Raw genomic sequence first — 12582 nt, forward strand, 5'->3', positions numbered from 1 at the left:
GGGGTGGGAACCCTTGTTTTGAATTCAAGTGAGGCATGGGAGGAGGGGCAAGCTGAAGCTGACTTTGGCCTCACCCAGGCTCAGTCAGAGCTGCAGCCACTCCTCCGCCCCTACCTGCCCCTCATAGAACTCTGCCCCAGTTTCCCCCTCCCACCAACTCCAACTAGGGGCACAAACACATGGTTACTTTGGCTGCACATGGTGCATGCAGCAGCAGTGGCAGCAGCTATGGCTCGGAGCTGGCATCACCACAACTGCTGCTGCATAGCCAGGCAGGGCCACAGCGACCGTGTGCTCCATGTCCCAGGACACTGGATAAGCAGAAGCTGGGGGAAAGACAGACAGCATAGAGGTTCAGGTGCTGGGGAGAGGGGAAGGAAGTAGACAGAGGCAGTAGGGAGAAAGAAGTAAGGAGTCAGGTTACTTGACCCCCCCACCACCGCTGCCTGGCTCTCTACCACCTACCCCAACCCCCCACAGTAGGTCTGCGGGACAAATTTAAGAAAACCCTCCAATAATTAGATTCAATGCATGAAAAATTATAACAAATTTATATTTTCCATTTCTGGAATCTAATTATTGGGAGGTCATCCTTCAATTCAAAGTCATCTTCAGTTCAGGTACATACAGTAAATTCAATTATATGATCAATCCAAGGCCACACTGTTGAAGTTATTCCATTCCTCATCCCCCTAACTCCTTCAGGCTGCCTACCAACTTCTCTGTTCCTGTGCCACACGACTCCCAACCTTTATGTCTGTTCCCAAATCTGAGCCTATTTTTGTTGATCAAACCTATTCTTTTTTCTTTGTGACAGTAGGTGTTGAGATGAGGGATACTTGCAAAGGAAGTTATATTAGAAGTCTAATTCCTCTCATTTCTCCTTGGAACTCACATGAAGAACAAAGCAGATTTTTATATACACATTAACTGTTGCAGCAGACCCTCATTCATTGGGTGGAATCCACCCTTTAGGAATTTTCTGTTAGGAAACTGCCTCCCACTAGTTATATTTCAATGTTCTTCAAACAATAGGGATACGCAGCTAAGACTGGATACAAACAGTATGCCAGAAAACACAATTTAACAGAAGGATTCAAAAGTAGAAGACAATCAAATAGATGTTCTTCAAGCAGGTCTGACAAATGAAACTTTTCAGCCCTCTGAATAAGTTATGTAAACAGACTTCCGACTTACTTTATTCTTAAGGTACTTGGAAGGACTTTTCATGTCAGCATTCAGGTGAGAGATATGAATAAACTTTTCTACACCAGCTTCCCTGCTTATCCGGGCAATATCTCTAGGAATATTTACAAATGTGTCTTCAAAACTGAAGCTTCTAAAATTTAAAAAAAGAGTGACATTACTTTAAGATACTCAACGCCAGCCAAATGTGTTATATGGCTCACTGCTGAGCATTTCCTGACCACATTGCAGAAGCCTGTTACAATACTATTTGTCAAAAAGCATCTTTAACCAAGCAACTGTCAGTAGATTAAAAACACAAAATGCAGCTCAAATGTGGCAGAACAGTACAGTAAAGGCAAACATACTGTGTATTCTTACTTTCACTATAGTTAGACTAATGCACAGCTTGAAAAATCCATTTAAACATAACAGACTACAACAATCCTGAAACTTCCTCCAAGGGAGCATTATCCATTTCAGCAGAAGATAAACTTCCCTTTAAAAACATGTTTCTAGCCCTTTTGGAAAGCTACCTTTCAATTAAGCGTGGAAATCTTTTGAAAGCGATCTAACTCCAGTGCCACCACTGCTGCCCCGTTTTCTGCAAACTGTAGGATTGAAGGTGTAGTAAAAACTGACGTCTATTTAAAATCTGTGGACAGCACCCAACCTGGCAAGAACAGAGTCAGATTCATTAAGCTGCTACTCAGGAAAATCTGAGCAGCTTCAGAGACAGGCTTGACACTATTCACTGAGAAGCAGGACAAACTGAGGTTTCAAATTTATCAAATGCCTATTTACTGAGCAAGATAGCAGCACCTTCGCCAAGTCTTGCAAGCCAGGCTGATGCACTATAATCTAGCAGGGGTATAGGTTGTAACCATGTTGGTCTAAGGACACAGGCAGACAAAGTTCTTTGTGTAAGTCTGATATCTTTTATTAGACCAACTAAAATAGTTGGAAAAAATTCTTCTTTGCAAGCTTTCGGGTACAAACACCTATTGTTAGGCTGAGGAAGCGTCTGCAGTTGGTTTGCGCAGGAACTCCAGCAACCTCCCAGTTATACAAAAGCTGAAAAAGGAAAGATTTGACTTCTCATTCCATGAGGCTATTGGTGGAAGCACTCGGGCCTTCCATTTACATCCGTCTCTGGATACCAGACACCTTGGTCAAATGCCTCTCTCTTCCTATTTGCCAGAACTCTACAGATCATTGAAAAACAATGCCATCAAAAAGTTACTTTCAAACAAGCTAAACGTAATCTGGTGTTGGACAATTCTAGGAAGTTATACTTGCCCAACTCATTAAAAAAAACAAAACAAGGATGAACGTTATGTCTTTGGGAACTAATAAGCATCCAAAGAACAGGGTAAGACTGGATACAAACAGTATGCCAGAAAACATAATTTAACAGAAAGATTCAGAAGGCAGAGTCAAATAGATTTTAAGGCCATTATGATAGTCAGTCTGACCTCACGTACAGCCCAAGCCACAGAACATCACCAGGCAGACTCCTGCATCAATCCCAATTTTTCAGCTAAAAGCATGTGAGCTACTTATTAATTGTATTATTGTAACAGTCAGGGCCAGGACCCCACTGGGTAAGGCACTGTAGAAACAGACCAAAAAAAGGACTGTTAAATTTTTGTTAATATTTAGTATGGGTAAAAAGTGGTATTTCAATAACCAGAGAATCTTCTCCTAGATAAACCATACAGCAGAGAAAGAGCTGTTTAAATAAGCACATGATCTAAAACAAATGGAGATTCTGTGGGTAGGTCAGAGGCTGCCTAAAAATGTTATCCACTGCCACAGTTTAATCAATTTTTGCATTTCCTGAGATGAACAACAGGAGTTCAAAGGTATTCTTCCAATTCTAACAATAGTGGGCATGAATCTCTCAACAGTTTAAATATAGATAATCATTCATAAACCAAGGGTCTAAAGCAGTGAGTCTCAACCAGGATGCCGCCAGATCCTTCCAAGGTTCTTGTGAGGTGCCACGCAAGGTTAGCACCGTTAGGCATACAAACATGATTCAGAAGATAAATCTAGAGATTTCAAAGAGGAATTTATTACATTATAAACATTCTGAGCCATCATGGTCTTTCTGAGATCTTTGCAACAAATAAATTGCTCTATTTTTTTTTACTCTGACTACAGAAAACTAAGACCTGGAATTTTCTGAAGGATGCCTTCAGTCCAAAATGGTTGAGAACCAATGATTTAAAAAATAAGATATTAAATAATATGGACCCTATTAAACGCCTGGAACAATAGACAAATGGTCTTTGAAGCAAGTAGACAGTAGACTTAAACAGCATAAAGAGGCTAAAATGATTTTTTTTGCAGAAAAAAAGGGGGAAAAAAAGAGAGAGTGAGACAGTGCCTTTATAAACTAAACATGAAAGTCAACTTAGTGCATTAGGCATGTCCCTCAAAAGCTACACAGCAGGCTTGTCTAGAGCAGAAGCAGGCAAAGTCCAGTCCACAGGGTGAATAGGGCTCATGGTGGACTCCAAAGCCCCTGCCCGTGTCATTCCAGCCAGTGTTCATGGAAACCCCAGGAACAGCGGGGCTGTGACAGTGCAGGACCAGGTTCTCCATGGACACTGGCCTGAGAGGTGCTGGCAGGGAGAGCGGCTGGATGGGGAGCTGCTCTGGTGCCAGGATCTTGTGGCTGTGACAGCATGGGCCAGAGGCGAGGCATAGCCATGATCTGCTGCCTGCATGCCCCTGGGACAGCATAATCACAGCTCTGCTCTGGCTCTGGTCTGTGTTATCACTACCACAACACAGCACACACAGCCATGCACACTGCCAGTGTGAAGAGCCAGTCTCCACAAAGACCCTGGCCCCACAGTGTAATGGCCCTACTGCTCCTGGGGTCTCCATGAAGACCAGTCAGAATGACGTGGGCAGGGCCTGCTGGGAAATGCAGTCCAGCCACTGTCCAGATCTGCCATTTTGTCCACCACTGACCTAGAGTCAAAAGTAACTAGAAGTAGATAATTGCCAGTCTGGAAGGCCATGTCAGCTTCAGAACCGTACTCAATACCAACAAGGAGGGGAAAAAAAAGAGTAATATGAATTCAAGTCACACAACTAATATAAAGTCTAGTGGGGGGAGGGGGGGTTGTGTAGACAGTACTTAAAAAGCAATGTTAAGCAAGTGCTCAGATTTACATAGAAAGAGATAGAGCCTACTAAAAGTATACTTTCAATTTGAAACAAACATTAGGTTTCAAGGGGTTAAAACTTTGTTCTAAAAATTGCACAAATATTAATAAATTAGTGGTATTAAAAATAATGAGGGCATCTCCTTATGAAACTAAGAGCATCCATTACATTTATTTCAATCAGATGGAATTATTTCAGCCACAGCTGGAGGAACTCTCTGCTAGCTAATTACCTTTATTACTGTGTACAAAAGAATAGGAAAAACCTGATCAAAACTTATGCTAGGTCAAAATTTAACCCTGTATCACAGTAGCATTTTTAATCTGAATACCTAGCTCTCGCATCTGCTGCAAGTCCTATGAATACTCTTGAACTACAAATGTTAATCCAGGCTTACTGTCTTAATTGCCACAAGTGCCAACATATATTAGGATTTTGAGAGAAAGGGTATCAAGCTCATCCAGCCCCATGGGCCAGGTAAGTGGCATGGGACTGATTTGTGGGCCTGTAACAGGACGGGACCCCATGGGGGCTGTGATGCCTCCTAGTGGCCGTACAATTCCTACCCAGCTCAGTCTGTAAGATACCAGCCCTTTACTTTTCACCTGCTATGCCTTGTTCTTATTAAGAGATTGAAGAGGGAAGCTTCCCATGGGTGTTCACTGCACCAGGCCTGGCTTCTTGGGCTGCAGCCCTTCTCCCCCCGCTTCCTGGAATCTTATCTCTGTCCCTCCTAGGCTCCTGGGTCTCCTGGCCCTATTTGCCTTTCACAGTCTCTTGTCAGGATTTGGGCCCCTGGCCCCAGTCTGCTGCTCCACTCTGCGCTGTGGGCTCTCTAGCCCTATCTCCGCCCATCCTGGGCTATGCTGAAGTTTGCATCCTGCTCTGGTAAAGCTAGAGCCTCATGTGCTACCCTGGCACTCTGGAACCTCCACATTTCCCCTTTTAAGTCCCACACAGTCCAGCAGTTTAAACTATAAACAAAATTATAAGCTTTCCAGCTGTACCACAAACTACCCCACTTCGGTCATATTCCCCTGCCCTACTTGCAGGGCCCTCATATGTTCAGGAAACCTCCAGGCAGTCCTCTGTAGCCTCTAAGCTTAGGAGCGCTTTCCCTTATGGCTTTCAGGGCCAGACTGACTGCTCTGGCTCAGCCCTAGGCCTGTATCTCCCAGGACCTAACCTTTTCTGGTCAGGTAACCTCCCTAGCTTCCCACAGGCACTTTCTGATTAAGCTTGTTGGCTTTATCCCATGGTAGCTTACTGTTGCTGCTGCCTAGGTGATGCAGAAGTGTCTTGTCTCCCTTCCCAAATTCAAACTTACTGGACTATTGTGAGGTAACCTGCTCTGCAATATGGCCTTCTAGCCTATGTTTTTCCCCCGGCTGACAATTTTCCTTATAATTAGCTTCTGTTATTTGAGGAGGAAGAATCACCAGGAAGAGTTTTCTCACTCTCAGTTACAGGGCCTAATTGGGCCAACAGACCAGCCCCCACAGCCTGGAATCAACATGTGCCCCAGACCAGCCATGAGAACAGTATGTGCCAGCCCCTACATGCACCACACAAGGCCAGGGCACGCAAAGCATATGCGGCCTGTCTATGGGCCCAATCCAAACCAGCCCTGGACCCAGCATACAGGGGTGGTCTAGCACAGTGCCAGTCTGTGAGCCCACTCCAGTATGTGACCTGGATGCACTATGCAGTGCACAGGGTCAGGGCTTGTGCCAGTGCATGCTATGCACACTAACTACATACAGCATGCAGGGCCTGACCAAGAACCACAATCAGCACTGCGGGCCAGAAGATAGGTTTCTGTGAGCAATATCTGGCCCAAAGACCTTATTTTTGAGTAAAGGTGTCTCTCTGGAGTAAAGGTGTCTCTCAATAACAGAAAAGAACTCATGTGCCTTTAACTATGGAAAGAACATTCAATGTACCACAGCTTATCCTCAAGAGCCCTGTTAACTATTTGAAGAAAGAGAAGAACTGTAACATAGAAGACTTCAGTCTTTTATTTTTTTAATATATATAGATGGGTAAGATAATACCAGAGTAATCATGTATTGCATATGTGCTGCTACGGTACCCAATACCTGTTACAAATCTATCCAAACAGAGACAAAGAAGAAAATTACTTTGTTTCCCATTCTTTTCCAACAAGATTAATGACCACATTGCTGTTTTCCACGGCTCTTTGGATAGTGTCTTTGTCCCTGCAGTCCCATTCCTGTAACCAGAGCATGAAAATGGGAGAGAGATGAGACAGCATACAAATAAGCATGATTTAAAAAAGCTCTCTTGTCCATCTTCCATGCAGAATTTAAACAACCACCAGAGATCTTGCGGCATGAATTCTTAACAGACTGCCGAGAATAAACCAAATGTAATACCACTACTAAACCCAAAGCCAAAAGACTTACCAAGAACACAATTTGTCCCAGATCACCCATTGGGCGAAGATACATGAGGTAATACTGATCACAGCGATAGGGTAGGATTATGTTGGATCCAATACGGCCTAAATGTTCCAAAAAAAAGTTTGATTTTTTTCATACAATTACATAACTTCAAAGAGGTACTGTTATGAATGTATTGCGTCTCTTGTTTCAACTATAGTCGGAACAATAGATAAACAAAATATCTCAGGAGCTAGTAGTAGCATAAAAATAAGTTTATCAATGGCCAGTTATAAAAATTATAGCTGGTATGAATGCATTATACGCCATCTCTTTTTTTAGGTTTACAGAAGTCACTAACTGCAAGAGAAAAAAAAACCTGCAATCATTTACCATGCATGGCTTATTTGCTATAATCATACAATTAACTAGCAGAAAAAGTGCTGTATCTAAGGAAATTTGATTTGCACAACGGTTAATTCATATTTCCTAAAAAGTAAGAGGAGCATTGCTTGAAAATGTAAATCAGAACGGACAATTTTAAAATGATTCCTGTTTAAATGAAAATTAAAGCATACTACTTCAAAAAAATACCCGCATATAATATACACACACACGCACACACACACACACACTATGGGTAAAAACAGGTATCACCTGACATCTCATTTGTGCCATAAAGTTTTATGGAGGCACAAATGGTGAGCTAATAAATAGATGGTGCTACCCTTTGTCGCATCAGGTCAAAGGAAAATCAGTGATGCAACACAGAGTAGTAATAGATTCCACTGCTTTATTGTGACAGACATCTATTAGCTCTATGGTGAGAGAGTAGAGCAGCCTGAGCAACTTATATTCTCCAGCCATCCTGGGTAGGGAATATGGGGTGTTTCTCTGTAAGCAGGGAAGTTGGGGTTCCCTGCTCAACCAGACTCAGACCCCACCTGATTTCAAGAGCAAGTCTGGCTTAGTAGGGAACATCCCTCCCCCAGTCAGCTAGACCATTCTGCCACGATTGCAGGGGGACAGGTCTAGCTGAGTGGGGAAGGCAAGGAGATCACACTGCCCCTTGTTCTGCACTGTTAAGGCCATATCAAGGGGTGATTTATGCTTAGCCAAATGAAGCAGATCAGCTGTGCTGCAACACATCATGGCAATGCTGATCCACCTCATTAGGCAACATCTGTTTCTAGCCTTTATGAATAACACTGAAAGCATAAGAACTACGGGTGCACCGAGAGAGATTTTGAGGGCCGATACCAATAGGTGATATTTAAAGAGGCATATCAGCTGATACTGATCCAATTTCTGATACCAGCTGGAGACAGCTGTAAGTCCGGTATGGAGGAAGGGGAGGCGGGAGGGAAGGGGGGCAGATCAAGGCCCCTTACGGTGAGGGATGGGGCAGGGGCAGCTTGCACCCAGGGAGGGCATGGGGGGTGCAACATGTGCGCCCTGGATCTGTGCGGGGCGGGCAGCAGCTGCAGGGTGGAGCTGGAACCAGTGCTGTGGTGGGTCTCTTCTCGCCAGGGGCTGGGCTCGGAGTGGGCTCTGGTGGTGCTGGGAAGAGGCTGCAGCCACCCTAAATTTTGCTGCAGCTCCACTCCCAGCCCCGCACCATAGCCGCAGCTTTTCCCAATGCTTGGGTGGAAGTAGGGCATTCAGCCAGGACTGCGCCAGACAGCAGTGCAGGGCTGGGAGTGGAGCTGCATTGAAATGTGAGGTGGCTGCAGCCTCCTCCTAGCGCCGCCAGAGCTGCTTTAAGCCCAGCCCCCAGCGTGAAAAGCCCCATGTGGCGCCGGCTCCACCCTACAGCTGCTGCCTGCCCTGCACCGCGTAGATCTGGGGGTGCATGCCCCTCCACCCTGCGGGGTTCAAGGAGCCACCCCCACCCCGCGAGCCATGCCTCTGCCTCATGCCCACCCTGCCTGGGCAGCACCTGTCCCTGCCCCCTCCCTCACTGTGGGGGACGTTGATCTGCCCCTCCCCAACCTTCCAATTTACCAGCTGAAAGCAGCTCTCCACACTTCTGGCTCTGCTCCGCACTGCAGCTGCGCGCAGCACAGACATTTATTGGCCAAATTATTGGATGCATCGGGCTGATATCCGATATATACAATTTTCTTTATATCAGTACTAATCTAATATCAGACTGATATATCAGTGTACCTCTAATAAGAACTGATCATAAGCTCCATCTAATCTTTGAACTCACAATTCTCCTCCAGACAGTATTCCCATTAACTTTAAAATGTCTTGGAATTCTTCTGTACCTCCTTGCTCATAACCAAAGATCTTGTGAAAACAAGCAAGATCTCACTAGCTGTCATATAGTCATAGAGAAGTAGGGCTGGAAGAGACCTCAAGAAGTCATCTAGTCCCACCCCCCACCTGAGGCAGGATCATCCCTACCCTAATTATTCCATATATTAAACACCAGAAACAATCCTGCACTGGTCCATTCCTAAGTTCCAATGCTCAGATGTCTATCTTAACTGTGCAGGCTTAAACATGTCCCTAATTTGGATGTGTGTCTGCACTTGCGATAGTTATTTATGAGAACATTACCTAGTCGGTTGACAACGTATCGCCCCAGAAACCCTGTGGCCCCAAAGACTGTGGCCACAATTCCACTAACAGAGGAACGGCCGCTTCTTCCATGAGGGAGCACAGCATAATGCACATGGCGGTGCTGCTGAAGGACAGGTGATGCAGATGAAGATAATGCAGAAACCCTAGAACCTAAAACATACAAAGACAGACAGCATATAAACTCACTTCAAGAGGTATTACTTGAGAGATGCAGTTGAAGCTAAGCTGGCTTTTAAGTGGTAGCTTTTTTTTGAGGGTAATAAAATGTAACTTTTACAAAGAAACCAACCCCCACTCAAGTTTCCCATGCTTTACCTCATGTCAAGATAAAATATTTCAGGGAAGTTAGGAATAGTCAGAAAAGAAGTGGGTTTGGAAGCAGAGAGAAAGTTCAGGGGAATAAAAACAGTGTAAGCTCATGCTAAGATAGGCAAAAAAGGGGTTAACAGAGGGATATTTAAGGTATTGCTATAAACAGAAAAGGCAATTTTGGTAGAGACCCAGAAGAGAAGAATGTTCTTCCCTCCTAATCCAGAGGGAACCAGCAGATTCACTACTTTGTTACCCTGCTTAAGAAAGATTTTCCAAATTAACTCTTTTGATCCCCTGTGCTTGTTTTTTTCCTTCCTGGAATAGAATAGTAAAAAATTAATCAACTGTACGCAAGTCACAGTGACAGGCTATATATTTGTTGAGGCTAGCACAAACAAACCATCAAAAACTGTCAACATGCAGATTCAAGATACACAAGCAAGATCCTTACAAATATACACAAAGCTACTTCATTATCTTTCAAATCCTTCCTTAGAACTCTTTTCCTATTCTTCCCACAAAAGGACTGACAATAGCTTAGCCACTCTGACAGTGATACCACTGTTTATCACATTGACCAAAACAGTCTCATATATGAGAATAAGTTGGGGGAGTACAAGGAAGCACCTGCTGTTTCTTGTCTTCATATTTGCCTGTACGATCTGAGACATGGACTACTTTTTGTTCTGCAGTTGTACATTATCTACAACAGCAAATAGGAGTCTCAAGTACTAGCACTATACAAACGCTAAAAGAAAACAACACCCAGAATCAACATCCAATTAGGAAGCACTGAGTCAATTTGAAGCTCTCTTGCTATTATTAGTCCGTAACAATCTGACCATGGGGTAAAATTTCTTCCTGAAACAAAATATGAGGATTGGTCTAAACCTGAGCAGAGGGGCAAGACCCTCTAGTCAGGAACCTCCAGCTTTAGTCCCAGCAGAAGCATTGGCACAGCCCAGTCAAAGTCCCCAGTCTACACTAGAAAATTTGTACTTCAACTGTACTGATAGCTGAAGTACAGACAACTGCTTGCTGTATACAACAGCATATATATGTCCAAGAAGGCAGGGTGAATAAAAATCAATTATTTTTTAAAGTAAAAAAAAAAAACAAACAGATTTTTTATTGCAATCAGATTTGTTTTACTTAATCATATTATTTTTAAGATGCTGTTTATAAAAAATAAACCTATGTATAGTTTTAAGATACGTTAAAGTTCAAAGATATCATGATAGAATACAGATTATAACTTCTAATTATATATTTGAGACAATATATTCATGTAACCTTTATAGAAAAGTTTTATTAATAGGTCACAACAGGGCATGGGTTATATTAGGGTCCCAATCTTATAGGGTTCCCAGAGGCTCCTCTATAGATTAGTAAAGACTAAAGAAACCAACTCTAACCAATGGGACTCAGTGCTCAGTCTAGAAGACCCCATTAAGCATCTCTGTGATGCTTAGTTTCAGTTCTCAAACTGTGGATTTGTCTCTCCAGAGATAACATCCTTGTTAACAGCAGTATGTAGAGAGAGTTTCATAGAAGCTAGGGTCAGGAGGGACCTGAACAGATCATCTAGCCTGACCCCCTGCCAGTCAGGAATGAATGCTGTGTTCACAAGACCCTAGACAGGTGATCGTCCAACCTCCTCTTGAATTTGCCCAAGGTAGGGGTGAGGACCACCTCCCTGGGAAGTTGGTTCCAGATTTTGGCCACCTTAACTGTAAAATATTGCTTTCTGATCTCCAACCTAAACCTATTCTCCATCAGCTTATGACCACTGTTCCTCGTCACCCCAGGTGGTGCTGGGGAGAAAAGAGCTCTGCCTATTTGCTGTTGATCCCCCCAATGAGCTTGTAGGCAGCCACCAGGTCCCCCGTCACCCTCTTCTTGCTGAGGCTGAACAGGTTCAGGTCCCTCAGTCTCTCCTCGTAGGGCCTGTCCTGCTGCCCTCTCACCAAGCGGGTGGCCCTCCTCTGAACCCTCTCCAGGCTGGCCACATCCCTTTTGAAGTGCGGTGCCCAGTACTGGATGCAGTACTCCAACTGCGGCCTGAGAGTGGGGAGTATCACCTCTCTGGACCAGTTTGAGATGCACCCTGCCTCCAACTGCCCTAAGCCCAAGCCCCAAGCTAGGACAAGCCAGGAAGTACCGGGAAAGCAGAGGCAGATGAGAGACAACAGACCCAATTACCTTCTCATCAGCCCTCTTGTCTCTCTGCAAGTTTGTGTACAAAGAGCCAAGCCCTTCCCTCTTTCTAAAAGTGCAAAGTTTCAAAAAGTAAAAAGAATAGAGGATGTCAAGTAACAAGAATGCACTTTTTGCAGAAAACAATTATTAAATTGAGGCTTCCTGACCAGCGATTTAAATCACAATTTAAATTGATTTGAGTTAAATCAAATCCACCTGACAAGCAGGGAAGAGACTATTTATAAAATAACTTTAATACCTAGGGTAAAAAACAGGCAGGACAGCTGAGGTGGACTGACTGATCTCATTGATTAGGGTTACCATGTTTAGGTTTTCCTGGACATGTCCTCTTTTTGGGTTTTCCCCATCTCCATCCAGGTGTTGTTTTTTTTAAAAAATATCAGCAAGTGCCTGGGATTTTGCTCTGCCTCTGCTTTCCTGGTACTTCCTGGCTTGTCCTAGCTTGGGGCTTGGGCTTAGGGCAATTGGAGGCAGGGTGATCAGGAGGGATCCTGGTTTCCTTTGATAAAAAAAAAATAAAAATCACAAATTCTCTGACAAAAAAAAATTTTTTTAATTGCAAGTTCTCTGATAAAAACCCCAAAATCCATTATTAAAATGAAAAGCGCCCTGCAGCACCCCCAACCCTGCTGGTGCCCCTCACATCCCCCAATGCTTCTCCCAGCCCTGCTGGTGCCCCTCAATGCCC

The 12582-nt window shown here is 44.0% G+C and overlaps 1 protein-coding gene across 1 annotated transcript in view; it reads right to left on the reverse strand.

Annotated features, from left to right (window-relative positions):
• The window catches only part of NDUFA9 (NADH:ubiquinone oxidoreductase subunit A9), a 22868-nt gene extending 10672 nt beyond the window's left edge, over positions 1-12196 (reverse strand). Inside the window, exons 1-5 of the mRNA XM_025209115.1 lie at positions 12133-12196; positions 9339-9512; positions 6795-6892; positions 6510-6601; positions 1198-1339 (exon numbers count right to left, since the gene is read on the reverse strand). Of these exons, the coding sequence (XP_025064900.1) occupies positions 1198-1339; positions 6510-6601; positions 6795-6892; positions 9339-9512; positions 12133-12181 (555 nt within the window). The 5' untranslated portion in view covers positions 12182-12196. The remainder of the gene's footprint in view (positions 1-1197; positions 1340-6509; positions 6602-6794; positions 6893-9338; positions 9513-12132) is intronic.
• Positions 12197-12582: the final 386 nt, after the last annotated feature.

This window comes from Alligator sinensis, unplaced genomic scaffold (assembly GCF_000455745.1).
Source record: "Alligator sinensis unplaced genomic scaffold, ASM45574v1 scaffold177_1, whole genome shotgun sequence".
Taxonomy (NCBI): Eukaryota; Metazoa; Chordata; order Crocodylia; family Alligatoridae; genus Alligator; species Alligator sinensis.